The 16,671-nt window shown below is 34.3% G+C and overlaps 1 protein-coding gene across 1 annotated transcript; it reads left to right on the top strand.

Moving 5' to 3' along the window:
* The first annotated feature begins 3,159 nt into the window (after positions 1 to 3,159).
* Positions 3,160 to 13,151, top strand: UNG (uracil dna glycosylase). The gene is made up of 7 exons (XM_086451268.1): positions 3,160 to 3,538; positions 3,621 to 3,841; positions 8,803 to 8,961; positions 9,727 to 9,757; positions 10,313 to 10,448; positions 10,632 to 10,715; positions 12,802 to 13,151. Exons 1-7 carry the CDS (start codon positions 3,289 to 3,291, stop codon positions 12,866 to 12,868), a joined length of 948 nt encoding a protein of 315 aa, XP_086307394.1. The 5' UTR covers positions 3,160 to 3,288; the 3' UTR covers positions 12,869 to 13,151.
* Positions 13,152 to 16,671: the final 3,520 nt, after the last annotated feature.

Below are 16,671 nucleotides of genomic sequence, written 5' to 3'. Positions count from 1 at the left end.
TTAAGTAACATCCCCTTGTTACTTATCTTATCCTTTACTCTTTTCAGATTGTCCAGTTTTTGATGAGCTTGCTTACGGAGAGCCATTCGAGGAGGTTCCATTGGAAGGTTATGTCTATGATCCACAACCTCTATCAATTTGAAGATCACTTTAGGAGTTTAGATGCTATTTATTCTTTTTGATGCCAAATTTTGTGGGAGATGATTTTCTTTTTGGAGTTGTATTTGTGATATGGATATGATGCTGAGGTTTGCCATAGATTGTGATTGTGACTATTTAGCTTCTGCTACTCTGATTTGAGGTTATTTAGTATAGCTTTCCATTGTGTATATTTTCTTCATATCTTAGTATTATTATTCTTATTTGATTATCAGGTTGTGGGTATATTTACCTCACACCTCGAAATTCTAACTGAGAAATCCTCGGGATTGGTGTTTGAATTTCGGGGTGTGACAACCTTCTTGACACAGCGATCGTTGAGTTTTTTCTCTTCTATCGATGATACTCACAAGTTAACTTAAGCTCCTTCTGAAGGAATCATGGTGACCAATTAATATATGTTCACCTTTGTTGGACTCATGTTTGGACTGCTTTACTTCTCATATTGATCAACATATTTCCGATAAGATTTACTTATTTATTTATGGGTTAATAATCATATGCAATAATGAATAAGCGTATCATGAATTCAAAGTCTTGACAAACATAAAATCGGCATGTGGGTCAACTCTCTAATTTTCATAACATAGGGTTTAAAATTTGCATGTGAGTTGACTCAATGGTTTTGTGCACGTGGATGGATTAGATTGATTTTCTTTTCATAAAACTTAGTCGATGACTTTATTCATTAATTTTTTTTGGTACATGAGAAGGTTAAAGTGAATTTATTTTCATGAAAATACACCTGAGTCGACTCACTGATTTTGGCGTAAGTGGAGACTTAAAAATTGAATTTCTCTTTTTACTAAAAAATATGAGTTAACTCACTAATTTTGGTGCAAGTGGAAACTTAAAAATCGATTTTATTTTTATTTAAAACATGTGAGTTAACCCATTGATTTTGGTGCATATCGAGATCTCAAAATCCAAATTTCTCTTTATAAATGCATGTGAGTTGACTCGGCGATTTAGATGCACGTGGCACACAAAATATTATTTCAATTTCATAAAATGGCTAATGAATTGATTTATTATTTTTTTCACACAGACTCAAATTAATTTGCCAATTTATTTATGGGTACATGTCCCGAGGACTTATTTGGAAATATATGAATTGCATGTGTTTTGGAATTCTCTATTCAATTTTGTAATTTATTATTTTGAAAGACTTATTTTTATAAATTTCAAATTTGGGAATTCATCATATATTTATAGATTTATAATTTAGGAAATTTCATATTCCTAATTTAGAAACCTCATAAGTTATCAATTTAGAGATTTCACATTTCTAATTTAAAATTTTTTGACAAATTCCCATTGTTATTAATTTAGAAAATATTTGCATGTGGATTTTAATTGACTTAAAATCATGGGATAATTAGGGTTTTATCACAAAATTTCCCTTGTTGTGCGAATTTGAGGAATAAAATTGGAGAATTTTAGCTATGAGATTCATTTAGTAAATCCAATATAGATTGATGATGATTGGATCCTAGTTTGACTTTAGTCTTTGTATGTTGACCATAGGATAGTTTGTTATCGTAGTAGAGATCGATCATCTTGATTGGACGGGTTCGATGCATGCCTAACACCTTCTAAAACCCGTAATTTGATCTTTTACCTATTTCTCTTATCTGTAGATTGATCTAGATCCATTTTAAGTTATTTTTTTTATTCCTAGACTTAAATTAGGTGGTAACTTCTATTAAAAAAAAAAATCTTCAATTTATCAATCGGAGTCCTTTATTATTCAGTGAAAAAGGATCGAGATGATTTCAATTTTCCTCTAAGGAAAAAAATTGGGTACCTCTAGAGCCTAACCTAATAACCTAATAGCCCAACTCTTGCTTTTAAAAAGAAAACCACTCTCTTAGGATTAAAGAATCTAATTGAGATATCACTGTCATCCTCTCTCTCTCTCTCTCTCTAAAAGTAAGCATTGTACTTTCTCATTAATAAAAAAAGTAAAGAGAGAAAAGTAACTCAAATAAAAAATAATAAAATATAAAACTAATTTAATTTTATCTTATTAAAATATCTCTAAACGGTGGGTGATTCCCTAATACGATTCCAATCAAGTAATGGGTGCCCACAAACTTTTATCAATTGGTATAATATATGGTACTCTCCTACCATTTATTATCATCACAACTTTACCGAATTTTTTTAAATAAATCCCATTCCTTCGTTCAATTATGTATAAATAAACCTAACTAAACCCGACTCCTAGAAAGAGTAATGAAGTTATGAGAATCCCTCTTAAGAGGATGGGAAAGAGACATGTGACTAGATAAAAAATGATAAATTATGAGCATCCTTCACGAGAGGGAGTGCCAAGCTTGCTCAAGTGGTAGCCAAGGAGCGAGTTTTTGAGGATGATGAAAAAGATTGACCTGATCACCAAAAATTAAATCAACTATGAGATTTGGGGAATCAACAATGTTTATTCGGATGAGGATGTGAATGTTGGTTTGTTTAAAGTCAAATTTGCTCTAGTGGCAAAGTTACTTAAACCCTATCAAGGAATTAATCAAACAGCTCAAGAGTTGAAGCAGTAAAGAAAGAAAGTGAATAATGGTCGAAAGCTTCAAGAAATATGTGAAGGTACAATTCTCGATTTTCGTCAAATCCTCCTAAATTTCTCTATTCAATCTGACATGATTGCCTTAATCACAACATCATATTTTTATTTAGATAAAAAATATTTAAATTATAAAAAATAGTTATTTTGACAAACAAAAATAAAAAATAATACAAATCCTGATTGATTCGGCATGGTCTTCAAGATTTTCAAAATATTGTTCAAGTTATCTTGATTGTCAAATAAGATAATGTGTGAGATGATTCCCGTGGATTAGATTTGAAATCATGATTATATAATAATCCACGTGCATTTTACTATTTTTCTAAATTCAAATAAAATTCTAAATTCAATTAATAGTGAGAAGAATCCAATTTACCATTGGATCATCTAACACGATATCCAAATGGATCATACAGCTGTGAACACCATCTAACACGATCGCTAGAGACGCACAGAATCATACTGTCAGTTTCCCGCCAAAAACCGTTGGATTAGCGCTTTAATTCACGCTATATAGATACGACATTGTGCAAGTTGATCCAAAAATGGCTTCCTCCAAAACCCTAATGGAACTATTTCAACAACCCGCGAAGCGATTAAAGGTCTCCGAAACATTAGTTTCCAAACCAATCCCCATTTCTTCTCTCTGCAAATCAAGCCCTCTCGATGATTCCAAGACCAATAGTCCTTCAAGTCTCACTACAGAGCAGAAAACCAGGATCGAATTTAACAAATCTCTCGCAAGAGCGAAACGGAATGTCAAAATCTGCACTGAGAGAGTCTCGAAGGCGAAAGGTTTTTAATATCTCTTTGAACTTTTCTTTGGAATTTCTAGGGTTTGTATATGATGCTTGATGTAGTAATTTTTCTTTCTCAGATGAAGGGATGGGTTTTTTGAAACTGGAAGAGCTTTTGGTGGAAGAGACGTGGTTGGAAGCTCTTCCTGGAGAGCTTCAAAAACCATATGCTAAGAATCTGTGTACGTTTGTCGAGAGAGAAATGTGTGGAAATGTACCGATCTACCCCCCTCCGTATCTGATCTTCAATGCTCTTAATTCTACTCCATTCGACAGAGTGAAAGCGGTGATCATTGGTCAGGTATCCAACAATTTAGATTTAATTTCTTCTTTGGTGCATTATAAATTTATGTATGCAAAATACTTGTTCTGCCTCAATTCCCAAGACCTTCAATCTACTTGTGGATGATTGCTTCTTGCTTCATTGCTGGAGATCTACGATTACACTCCACCAAACAAGTCAACATCAATTTCGACGGAGTAAAGGGGTAAAATAGATAAGATTGTGTACCTTTGTGATGTAAGACATAAAATTTTAATTAAAGAGTCTTAAGTAGTTTCCTAATTCTAGTAGGATTTATTTCAATTTTCTAATTTTAGTAGGATTTAGTTCTAATTTGTTTTTAAGTGTCTATATTTTGTTTGAATTCGTTTTTATTTTTAGTTATAATTAAAAGTGCCTAGAAGTGTACAAATTGAATTATAATAGCTTTAGAAAGTTGCTATTACGTTATAGATAGATTAGGAAAGTTACTTTTTAGCATTTTAGATGGTTTCTAAGTTTTTATGATGGAGTTATCTATAGAAGGAGCTTCAAAAGCGAAATTCAATTAAATTCAAACATATCAATTAATTTCTCTTTTCTCTCTTAGTTACTTTCTAGCTCTTTGCTTTATTATTTTTAAGCTATTGCTTGTTTATCAATTGAATCTATTGATTGGCACACTTCCACTATGTCACTTTGACTTAAAATGGGCTCCTATTTATAGAGTTCAAATTACCTTGATGTATCGCAAAATGCTTAGCTAATATCATCCTTGGGGATGCTGACATGTATCCGTCTAACACGTGTCAACATTACACTAAATTCAACCTCCTTATGCTTAAATGACTTGGTCATTCGTCAATGTTTGAGGATGCATGTTTGGGCAGATCAATCACCCCACGTCTAGGTGACATTGCTACTTGTCAATATGTAAATGCGCGTGTTTGGGTAGGTCAACCACTCCATGTTAGGGTTGTGTTGATGCTATCTATTGACAAGTATGTCTGGTCTTATGCACTCAATACAAGTCCATCCCCTTCTAGCGTTATTGCTATTTTTGAATTTTGTTTTTCGAGATAGTTGATAAGTATGCGTTTTCATTGAAAGTTTTTCAAGGTGTATGATATTCCATGTTTAGTGTAATGCTTTCCCTTCTCGATCCTTCAAGTGACTAACTCTAGGTCCTCCAATCTGATCAACCAGGTAAGACCCTTCCCAAGTATCTTCAAGCTTTCCATTATTCAAGTATCTTCGAGTTTTGATATAGTTTCTGCAAAATGGTCAGAAGCTCCTTTCTCATACACGTCACTTGAAGAACTGTTATAACGCTCTCTAATATGACGACAGTCATTTCAACTTTTGTTAACTTACCTCTTTGTGCTATCTAAGCAGTTTTAGAATGTTTTGGTTTTTTCATTGACCCAAACATTCCTCCAAAATGAATTTTTAATAATTATTTGATAGTGTTATTTTTCTCAAAAATATTGTGAAAACTTATAACAAATGTCAAATGTATTATATTTATTTATATCTTACCTATTTTCATACTTTTTAATATTTTTCCATTTTCCCCATTTTCTCATTTTTCCCCATAATTAGAATCTCTATCAGATCATCAAATAGGAAATTCCAATTATGCCCTCATTATATCTACGTAACTTTTCAACCCAAATAAGATAAGTATGTGTGTAGGACCAAAAAGTAAAATAAAGACACTATTTGTAAGATATCCCAACAATCTCCCACTTGATCCACACATATACCAATAAGTTTGGGAGCATGACACATTTGGGTTGCTCCCATGGACCTTTGAAGTTCCTACAATCTACCTTCCAAATAAACCACGTGCCCCATCAATTCATACACTTCAAATTGATGATCAATCTCTTGGCTTGGTTGCAACCCAAAAGATCAAACGAATTGTAGACCTAAATCATTAGAGGTACTGTGTCAAATCAAAGCCTTGTCCCAAAGATTTGAGGTCCGTTAAATGAATCTTGTTCGTTTATTCAGTTTTGTCCTAATCCATGTCTTTTGTTATTGAAACTGCGTTTATATCCTTTTTCATTTTCTAAATCCACCTTTTTTGTGTCTTCCTCTCCCCTTGTTAGAACCTTCAACTTGCATAGTCCTTCTAACTGGGGCAGTATCAACCTTTGTTGAATGTGCTCAAATCTATGACTTTGCAATCAGTCACTTAGATTTGTTTTGTAAGTGACCTATTAGGTCTTATGCCTCATTAAAGACTATGTTTTGTTGGAATTTTAAGTGAATCCTAGTGGTCAGGGGCGGAGCCAGAATTTTTGGTCAGTGGGTGCTGAGTGTTAACGATGGTCAACTAATAATCTTGATTTCCTTCTATGCAATGTTGGGCCTTTCACAATAAACGATGGTTGGCCAATAATCTCCATGAGAGTCATGGAAGATTTCTACTAAAACCATATATTTTGGACTTGTAAAACAAAAATTGGCTTAGGCTTAATATCTCAAAATTTTATTGTCTTCAACATTAAAATGTCAAGAACAAGAAATGATTGTTAGTGAACTTAAGATGATGGATTTTGGCAAGAAACTTAGAACATCATTGTTATACTCTCCAAAACAAAATTCGATTTTTTTTTATATGAAACTTTTTTGAATTTAGTTGAATTAACCAACTTGAATCTCTTTCGAATAATGATCAAGTCTGAACTTTGTTACTATATTTTTTAAAAATGAATAGCGGTTGAAGGTGAGTACCCTTAACTCATTTGTTATTAATCTGGGAAGATCAAGGCTAATGGATGCATGTTGTCAGTTTGAAAAATGTAGGTGTCATCTCTAAATATAAATCAAAACATCGGGAGTTAAATCACCATTTTTTTGTCAGTTTGGTAGAGTCTCTATAAGGGATGCAAACACAAAGGTATCTCTGACATCGATCACAACTGATAGGGTGGATGGGGTGGGTTGGGGTTGGGGGAGGCTAAATCATCGATGAGGGACCTTTAAGCCATATTCCACTGAAAAGAACTTTCCTTTTTCTACAAGTTGAAAAACACTTTCCTTACTAAGTTAGAAAGGAAAGTTTCCTGACCATATCACCTTGTGACATCCAAAAACATGATCCGATGACAGGGTTGTAGAGGACGAAAATTTTAAGAACTTTGAAAACAGAAAGTTAAAAAAAAAAAAAACTTATTTTTCACCGTTGAATTTTAATTTTAAATGTGGGAGTTCGATAGCCATCCATTCTCAACACTTTGGATTAAATCATCAAACCCAAAAAAAAAAAGAAAAAGAATTTTATAAATTATTATTATTATTATTTTTTGAATCTGACTTTTTCCATGAAATCAAGATGGCTGTGGTGTTAGATGGGATCCAAAAACCTTTAGTAATTTGAAATCATATTAATTAAGTCTGGCTAGCCTGAGCCTTTTCCATAGTACTAGTATTACATAAGTCATAGTATGCGTTCACTTTGAGAAGCACAGCGTAGGTTATATATCCATTATCGATTAAAAGGGGGACTAAATCATTGTGTGTTTTTAGGCTAATTTAGACAAGCCCCACATTTTATAAAATCCAAGGATATATGTTTAATATCGATAAAAAGGGGATTAAAACATCATGTGTTTTTATACTTTATAAAGTTCAATGGTCTGATGAATGTCGTCAGATTGAAATTAAGTACAGGGTTCTATATCTAATAACGGTAAAAATATGAGGACTAAAGCATAAAAAATAAATTTCCAAAAGTTCAGTGGGGACTATAGCCCCCGCTGGTGCCTACTTAGCTCGGCCCCCGGTAGTGGTAAATATGGAATATTTTGGTGAGGCTAGAGACCATTACTCGGAGCACCAACTTAGTAGAATTGTGGAATGTAATAGTAGCGTTGGAGATCACTACCTGGTGTAGTAGCACTGACTATTCTGGTCGGGCAGTTGACGACTACCAAGATTACCAGGTCAATAATTATTGTAAGTATATGTGTGACCTACTAATGGGGTCAGGAATGATTACCTGTAGTACCAAATTAATTATTATGGGTAATGCTAGAATTGACCTACTAGTGGGTCCGAAGACCACTACGTGGAGTACTAGTATGGGACTTGATATTTCTAGTGAGGCTGGAGATGACTAGCGGGAGTACTAGCTCAGTTATTCTTTTTTATATGATTTAGATATATGACCCATGTGAATAGTGAACTGTTTGGATCTATCCTTATGAGCCAGGAAGAACCTGGATGGTGTGATAGCATTGTATTAGTATGGGATATATGTGAATATTAGACATACTGGTCCTGTCGGGATTGCGGATATGATGGCTGATATATCAGTTAAGATATGTTAATATGAGACATATTAGTCTAGTCAGGGTATATCTGTTAGGTGCGATAGTTGACTTATCGGTATAGGACATGTGAATGTTTGATATAATGCTCAAATCAAGGTATTCTTAGAGTGGAATGTTAGCCGATTTGTTTTAGTATGAGTTACTGAACTATTTTTGAAAATTTACTAGTTGAACTGGGGTATTGTGACGGTTGTATGATAGCTGATGTATCATTATAAGTTTTACTATGCTGTTCTAAATCCTTATACTGACTTGGTGACTATGCGGGTCTGCACTACCTTCCCTTGTGTTGGTTAGATCAAATAGTGCCACATTGCACTCTCCTTTGGCCCATTAACCCCATGAAAAATTGATTTGCACAATGAACATTCACATCACCGATCCTGGTTGATGGTTTAAATTGGCTACATCAGCCCTTGATGTGGAAAAAATATGGTTGTTGTTCCAGGAAAGGAAACTAGACATATCAAGCCAGAAAACCTTTTTTCATTTGGGTTATAAATTTGTTGTTAATTTTTATGCACATTGAGTATTGATAGAACAAAATAAGACCATAATTTGGCTGTAACAAAGTTCTAGTTCATAGTTAGTGCTTGATATTGCATGTTGAAGAAATAATTGTGAAGCATGGTTTGAATGTTATTTACTTTTTCTCAGGATCCTTATCATGGACCTGGTCAAGCAATGGGCCTTGCTTTCTCAGTACCGGAGGGAATTAAGGTTCCTTCAAGTCTAGTTAATATATTTAAGGAACTTAAACAAGATATGGGCTGTTCTATTCCAACTCATGGGAATTTGGAAAGATGGGCTTTACAGGTAACAAGTACCTCTAATATACATGTTAATATCTCTACTTATACCTTTATGTTATCCTGTAAACTATTGCTTGTTGTACATACTTTCCTATACAACATCATTTTTTCACTTTCACCCATGTTGAAAAAAGGCCCTGACATGACATTTGGTATACTATAGTAGACCGCAAGGCACTGTTGGCTAGTTGAAAATTCAAGATGTCTTGACTGAGAAGATATGAGACAAACCTCAAATGTCTCGCTTTGGCTCTAAGACATGAGACATTCCAAGACTAAACATAAATTTTGAAATCGCTGGATGGTCAAGAGTTTTAGCTTCCCACTTTTTCCATATACCTAAAATAACCCTGTATAAATCGTTGGACTGTCTAGCATTTTCCTGAAATGACTGGACAGTCCAGCTTTTTAAATTGCTTTTGGTAGTTTTTTTTTGAAAAATTACTAAGTTTTGGTAATATTGCCATACACACACCTTTTAAAAAGAGAGAGAACATATGAAAAGAATAACTTTGCAGATTTGACTATCAAAAAATATAGGACAAAGTTTATGTTGTGATATGATAGTAACCAATGTGGGATTAGTGTCCCATGCATTATCATCTACGGTGTTATTCCCTAATAGTTTACTATTTGAAGTCCATGCAATATTAGGTTGAAAGATAACTTGAGTAATAATGACTTTTCAGAAGTACGTAGCTAAAACATATGGCATTCTTGTTTTTGTAGTATAAAAAGGTTCCTTACGTAAAATATTTTTGTATTGTAGGGTGTTCTATTGCTCAACACTGTACTTACTGGTAAGAGATCTCCTTTCACAAATTAACGTGTGAATTTTGATGTCAGCTATTTTACAGGCATGTTAAAGCTTTAATTGATATAGTGCTTCATTGAAAATTAGAATTATGATTTGGCTTTGAACTAGCTTTTAATTTCTCATTAAACTTTTTGAGTAATTTATGGTGGATTTAGCCGTTATCTTATAATTAGAATTGCTCTTGGTAATTGTTATTTGGATCTCAATTACATCATATTAGGTTAGTTTACAGTCTTGCATCACTACCTCTCAGTCATTGGAATTTCTCTTGAAGCCTATATCCCAAGAAGGGTTGCCATATGACTGAACCATGAGTTTCTAAATTAGGATGTTTTTGTTGTTGGGAAATATTTTATAGATTTGAAATCTGAGATCCCTCACACCACACCAGCATCCTCCTTGACCCTAAAATATTATTGTTTTATTTTTAAACGTTATAGATGCGCTAATGTCTATTTGGTATAATTCAGATTCTAGACAGTTATTATTTTTGCTAATTGTGGTGTTTTTCCACTCCCTCTCAAAATTTTCTTTCCAGTGAGAAACCATCAGGCTAACTCTCATGCAAAGAAAGGGTGGGAGCCTTTTACAGATGCTGTTATTCGAGCAATTTCACTAACTAAAAGTGGAGTTGTTTTTCTTCTTTGGGGAAATTCTGCTCAAGAGAAGTCTAGGTATGTTTCATATGGTAAATTTGGAAAGAATTCAGGGAAAAGTTTGAGTTGTGTGAAGAGTGGGTTGATTTTACAATCATAAACTCTGTGAAAAGTTTTGAGTTGTTGGCAGTAATTAAGTGAATCCGCCCCAAAATTTATCTGAATGTGGTTTACTTGCTTACAAGGAAGCATATTGTGCAGATTGATTGACGAATCAAGGCACCATGTTCTGAGAGCCGCTCATCCTTCTGGTCTATCTGCTAACAGAGGCTTCTTTGGATGCAGGTGAGTTTTATCTATTATCAACATTATAGTTACTCTTATTAGAAATGGAATCTTGGCACTAAAATTAGAGAGCTTCTATTGCCACACCAACTTTTGCTAACACCACCCCAAGATGTGTGCTAATTCTTTGGTGATTTACATATGAATTGGGTTGGCGTTAGCAAAAGTTTTTGTGGCAAAAGAATCTCTCTAAAATTATTCTACAGAGGATTATTTGGAGTTTTGAATGTTCAACTTCCATCTTGACCTACCTATGCTGAATATGTGATGCACATGAATGTGGGTTAGTGCCCACCATTAGTTGGGTTCTGCCCTGGAGATCTTATAGGACAAAGTCTATCTGATTTGCTCATCCTAACCATCATATCTATTACACTCTTTTGGACTGTAGAGAACATATGGTATACAATTCAGAATTAAGTAGCCGGTCCATGGTAGAATTTCATCAAATGGTGGGGCACAGCCAATCTGAATGTGTGGTCCACACAGGCTGGTCAGATTTAAGATTGGTCCTTACATACTGACCTAAGTAATCATCTATTTTCAAGTTGGGAAAAAAGAAGGGAAAATTACTAAATAGGATTTAATTTTTTAATTAATTATTAAAAAAATACTAATTCATGAGAAATTATCGAAAACGATTTAACACGTTGAACAGTCCAGCCTGTTTTTATTTTATTTTATTGATTACAATAGAGAGTAAGGCCAACCTTACAAACTTAGTAGGATGTCAACTCTTACTAAGGGTTGTTGAGTTACCTTGTGACATCCAAAAGCATGATACAAGAACAAAATTCTATCAACCTTTAAAAAATAAAAATAAAAAAGATCATCTTTTAACGTTAAATTTTAAATTTAAAGTTTGGAAGTTTTGTAGCCGTTCATTTTCAAAACCTTGGATCAAGGTTAAAAAAATAACCTTTTTTATCTAAGTTTTTTCATGAAATCTAGAGGGCTGGGGTGTTGGATTGCCAATATGGTAATCCATGTGAGTTCAAGTACCCTTAGTAAGATTTGAAATCTTACAAAGTAGGTAAGGGAAGTTGTTCTTTTTTTTAATGCAAAAACTTCTCTTGCACAGGTAGTAGAAGTAGTAGTAGGAAAGCAAAACGCTGGACAGTCCAGCATGTTAAATTGACTTGTAATTTCTCAAAAAATAGTATTTTTTGGTAATTAGTTAAAAAAGAATCCCTTTTTAGTAATTTTCCCGAAAAAGAATGAGTTTTGATCGAAACTTAACTAACAAATGCACAAACATATTTGTTGGTGTCCAACTAGGTACAAAGTCCTAGTCACACTGACCACACAAATCTAATACATTAGCCCATCCTTACACTTTGTTCCATGTTTTTTTGGTAAGCTAGTGGGTTGGTGATTAGTAATTTGAAGGTGAAGGTGAAGGTGGGTTTTGAACCCATGCCATAGTATTGACACTCATACGGACTTTAAGCAACCAACTTAGCAAACTGGTACCTTCATATGAAGAATATTCATGCTAGTGAATATGCTTTTTTGATAAACTAATTACATTAAAATTATATAAAAAATAAATTCATACAAAATATTTGAATAAATTAAAGATTTCTTTAGAAAAATATGGCGTCCCAATTTACAATTGAATGGGAGCATCTTAATAACAAATGCATGAACCAGGGTGTATTGTTGCATTCAAATGGGGTCGTAGCACACGATTCAGCCCTTATCTGTTGGGGTTGTAGCACACCACCACACTCTGTAGACAGCATCTGCTGTATGCCCAATCTGTCATACCCATAACACTATGGTACTGCCCATTCTACTGACAATTCTGGTGGCCCACTTCATGGCTACTTCCACTTCATTAGGTCTCCCCTCGTAGGTTTCAACTATATATTAGGTGCTGGCTCTGATACCATTGGATACAAAACTAACAAATACACCAAAAGACATGTAGATGATGATGATGTGGAAAGTTAAGCGATTATCTCTTGGGTCCAGCTCATGTGTCTCAAGAAATTGTTTAATTCAAGATAAATTAACTACAGTGTCTTGTTTAGGATCTCTATGACATGATAGTTCTTTTAACTCACTCATTGCATTGCAACAGGCACTTTTCTCAGACAAATCAGATTTTGGAGGGAATGGGGATTCTTCCCATAGATTGGCAACTCTAGATCTGTTCTGGCACCTGCCTTGTGTTTCTTTTTTGTGTGTGGGGCTCAAAATTTTCTCTTCCTCTGGGCAAAGGAAGGGGAAGTTCAAGCTGATTTTGGGAGCTCCTTTAGTTACTATGTAAATGTTTTTTATAGTGATGCATGGTGTTTTGTCAAAATGAAAATGTAGAGCCATTTTGCAAGTAGTTGGTATATTTATGGCCGTTCCCTGTAGTTACTCTTGCATTAACATGATCCAGATTATGTGTATTTGTGGGTTGGTGTATCTGAATCTCGTTGCCCATGTTCCTATATTTTGATGGGTCTGCTAGTTTATTGTACACTTTGTTTTTGAGTTTTACTTTCCAGAGGAAGGTTGTGCGTCTGCTTGTTTGTGTGTGTGTGTGTGTGTGTGTGTGTGTGTGTGTGTGTGAGAGAGACCTTTCCAAAAAGATTATTATTTTTTTTAACATATAAACACATTTTAACTGCTTCTTTATTTTTTATTATACGTTTAAACACATTTTTCAAATAATAGTATTGATAACCTTTTTTTTTTTGTAGACCTATGGTTAATTTCAATGGCTTTATGGTTTGTGATTTAATTCATAAATGTTATTTAATTTGAGATTTTATGATGTATCTCGGTGTTATGATTTTAAAAAGATTTCAGTAGTGTTATTTTGCTCAAAAGATACATTGATGATTATATTGATTTTTATCATAAAATGTATAATTATGTGTGAAAACATGTTATTATGCATAGATTGTGACGCCCCGCCGAACGCTAACACAAATCCCCATGTCAGATCTTGAGGTATTATGTAACACCTCGAAATTTCGGCATGATCTCCTCTGTTTATGTTAGCATTCCAAGGCGTTCAACCTGCACCTGATAACCGACATACAATCCTGCATACATATATAAAATATAATACTAGCGGAAGCTTATATACGTCTAATAACATACGAAAGATCAGAGTGCAGAAGAATAACTAGAATACAGGATTATACAAAATTTCTCACTCTAACAGAAATCCTAACACTCAAGACAGAATCTATAAAACTATTTGGGGGAATTGACACCACTAGGGGGTCTAGCCCTAGTACTTACCAGGTGACGAATTCTGATTGTCTATCTGACCAACTAGATGATCCTCATTCGTACTCTATACTTGCCTCGTCAAGCTCTGAATCTAAAACTAAAAAAAAATGGAGAAGGAAAGGGTGAGTAACAATGGTTACCCAGTAGGGAAACAAACAATTTCTGCCAATAACCCCTCCTAACATGAACGAATAAGCATACTGAATCATTTTAAAATAAACAAAGTTTTACAGAAGAAAACTACGATTAACTGGTACATATAGCCAGGGATGAGCAACTAAACATTTTAAAATTCACATTACATCGATCAGCAGTACTCACTATAACATTATCTTTTTATACAAATTTAATTGATCAAATGGAAACAATAAACATGCATTTCATTTTATATATCAAAATAAGCAACAGATACATAATACACAATGGTGGAGTATTGGAATTAAAGTGTTGGGATTCACGACTAGATTGCTCCCAGTCGGGACATGATGTTACAATTTCTCTCTGGTTTTTAGTTTTTGTGGCCGGTCGCTGCACTTACCACGTTTGGTTGACCATTTATCCGGCTCAGGCTGGCCGTTTGACGTGACCGTAAGAAATGGGTCTCTTTTCGATGTGTCAGAACGTTCGACTACTATAAATTGTTAGTGATCACTGACCAATCATCTTCGTCTATGCCTATCAGGCGTACATGTGATTCTCAAATATACAAACCATTCGTATACAACCACCTTTACATTACAAGTTCACTGGTAAAGATAGAGAGGAATAAACTCGGATTCCAGTTGTGACTCCACTCTCATACGCGTCCCATACCACGTATGAGCTTGGTGGTCCCTACCGTACATCCTAGGATAGTACACCACTCCGGATGATATGACGCACTATCCCTTCAGGCATTCACAAACTCTTTAACAGCTCACAAAATAGTTACATATATATATATATATATATATATATTCTATATATATATATATATATATATATATATATATTAGATATATATTATTTTCATTTGAAAACAAAAGAGAAATTAAAAATACAAGGTTGAGAATAGATATCCAGTTTCCTACCATGCAAATGTGGCCACCCGGCCTAAAATAAATAACGTAACGGAAGCGTAAACAGCGCCTCGCGCTAACAGAAAGGAAATAAACATGCAACCAATAATATTATCCCTGGATATCTGTTCACCAACCTGCACACAACACAACAACGTAAAATATAGACATCACCCCTCGGGTGTGACTCTGACATTTTACCATTTCATACCCTTTTTCCTTTTTTTTCGATTTTTACAGTTTTCAATCTCTTCAATAAAATATCCATTTTCTGATATTCATCAACTCAAAATGAGTTCATTGAATATTAAATCACATTTTCCAACTATAGAATTTATTTCTATCAATAATATTGAAAAATAATACAATTTTTATATCAAAACGGGGTCCGAACAGTGCACAAGACCCAATTATGGAAATACCCCGTTATAATACTCTACCCACGTATAATTTGTTAAAAATACAATTAAACATATCAAACATGCAATTTCTGGCGTAAATTTTGAAATAAACAAAGAATTCTATATTTTGAAAATACATCCAAAATTTTCCAATAAAATCCTAAATGCAATTTTCACAATCTATGATTACTAATAGAAATTGAGAGTTCCTTACAATGTCTAGGCGAAAGGATCAAAGCGTGTGCGCGGAAATCGAGGTGATCGGTGCGGAAATCGAGATGGATCGAACTTCGAAGCCGTTGATTTTCGAAACCGACCCAGTGGTTTCGAAGATCTCGATGTGCTCGTCTCTTCTTCCTTTTACGGCGAAAGACGGTTTGACCCCGAAATCGATGAAAATCGAGGTCGAAGTTACGAAATCTCCGTATAAAAATACGGCTGATTTTTGACTATACGGGGTGAAAAAGACGAGAAAACGAAAGGAATTTGGGTGGGTTATGTTGAGAATGAGGCTGCGGACGTTTCTCCCTTCTACTTCGGAAGGCGGTTTGACCTAGAAACGAACGAAATCTGAGGTCAAAGTTTCGAAACTTCCGTATCCAAATACGGCTGATTTTTGACGATATCGGGTAAAATAGAAAGTGAAACAAAGAAATGTTGGGTGGGTTTTGTAGAGAACGTAGCTGCGGACATTTCTCCCTTCTGCGTCGATCGTCGACGGCGAGCCGTTTGTGAGAGATCTGAGATGGAAGATCGAAGAGAAGAAAAAAAAAATTTGTTTTTTATATGTCTTGGCCGTATGGACGCGTTGGGGAAGATGACATATATAAAAAAAAATTAAAAATATTATTTAAATAAAATGTGGGACGAATTCGGTATTTTGTTAATTGTTTCGATCGATGATAACTGGATCATTCGGACTCCAAAACTGACAAATGAATACTCTATTTCACCTAATTTTTCGTTCCGGATCTAATGGTATAGTCAATTTCTACAAATTATGTCTCTATAAAAAAATTTACATTTTTGGCCTGATGTGACCCCTAAACTTGATGTCGTTTTCGTTTTTGGCGATAATTCGACTTCCTGATCTCCAAAAATGACAAATAAATTGTCTATGTTGGATAATTTTTCGTAATGAACCCAATGGTATGATCGAATTTTAAAAATTATTACTCTAACAAAAAGTCACTGTTTTAGCCTAGTCCGACCCGATAATCGAGGATTTTGCAACTTTTATATTCTGACTCGCATTGAGCG

The sequence above is a fragment of the Akebia trifoliata genome, chromosome 8, assembly GCF_017979445.1.
Source record: "Akebia trifoliata isolate Shusen 1 chromosome 8, ASM1797944v1, whole genome shotgun sequence".
Taxonomy (NCBI): domain Eukaryota; kingdom Viridiplantae; phylum Streptophyta; class Magnoliopsida; order Ranunculales; family Lardizabalaceae; genus Akebia; species Akebia trifoliata.
Note: the sequence above shows the minus strand (reverse complement) of the source record. Positions and strands in the feature narration are given on the sequence as shown.

Coding starts and splice junctions, on each gene's coding strand:
- UNG (XM_086451268.1), top strand. CDS start 3,289: ATGGCTTCCTCCAAAACCCTAATGGAACTATTTCAACAACCCGCGAAG. Junction 3,539..3,620: donor GAGAGTCTCGAAGGCGAAAG/GTTTTTAATATC, acceptor TTTCTTTCTCAG/ATGAAGGGATGGGTTTTTTG. Junction 9,758..10,312: donor GCTCAACACTGTACTTACTG/GTAAGAGATCTC, acceptor TTTTCTTTCCAG/TGAGAAACCATCAGGCTAAC.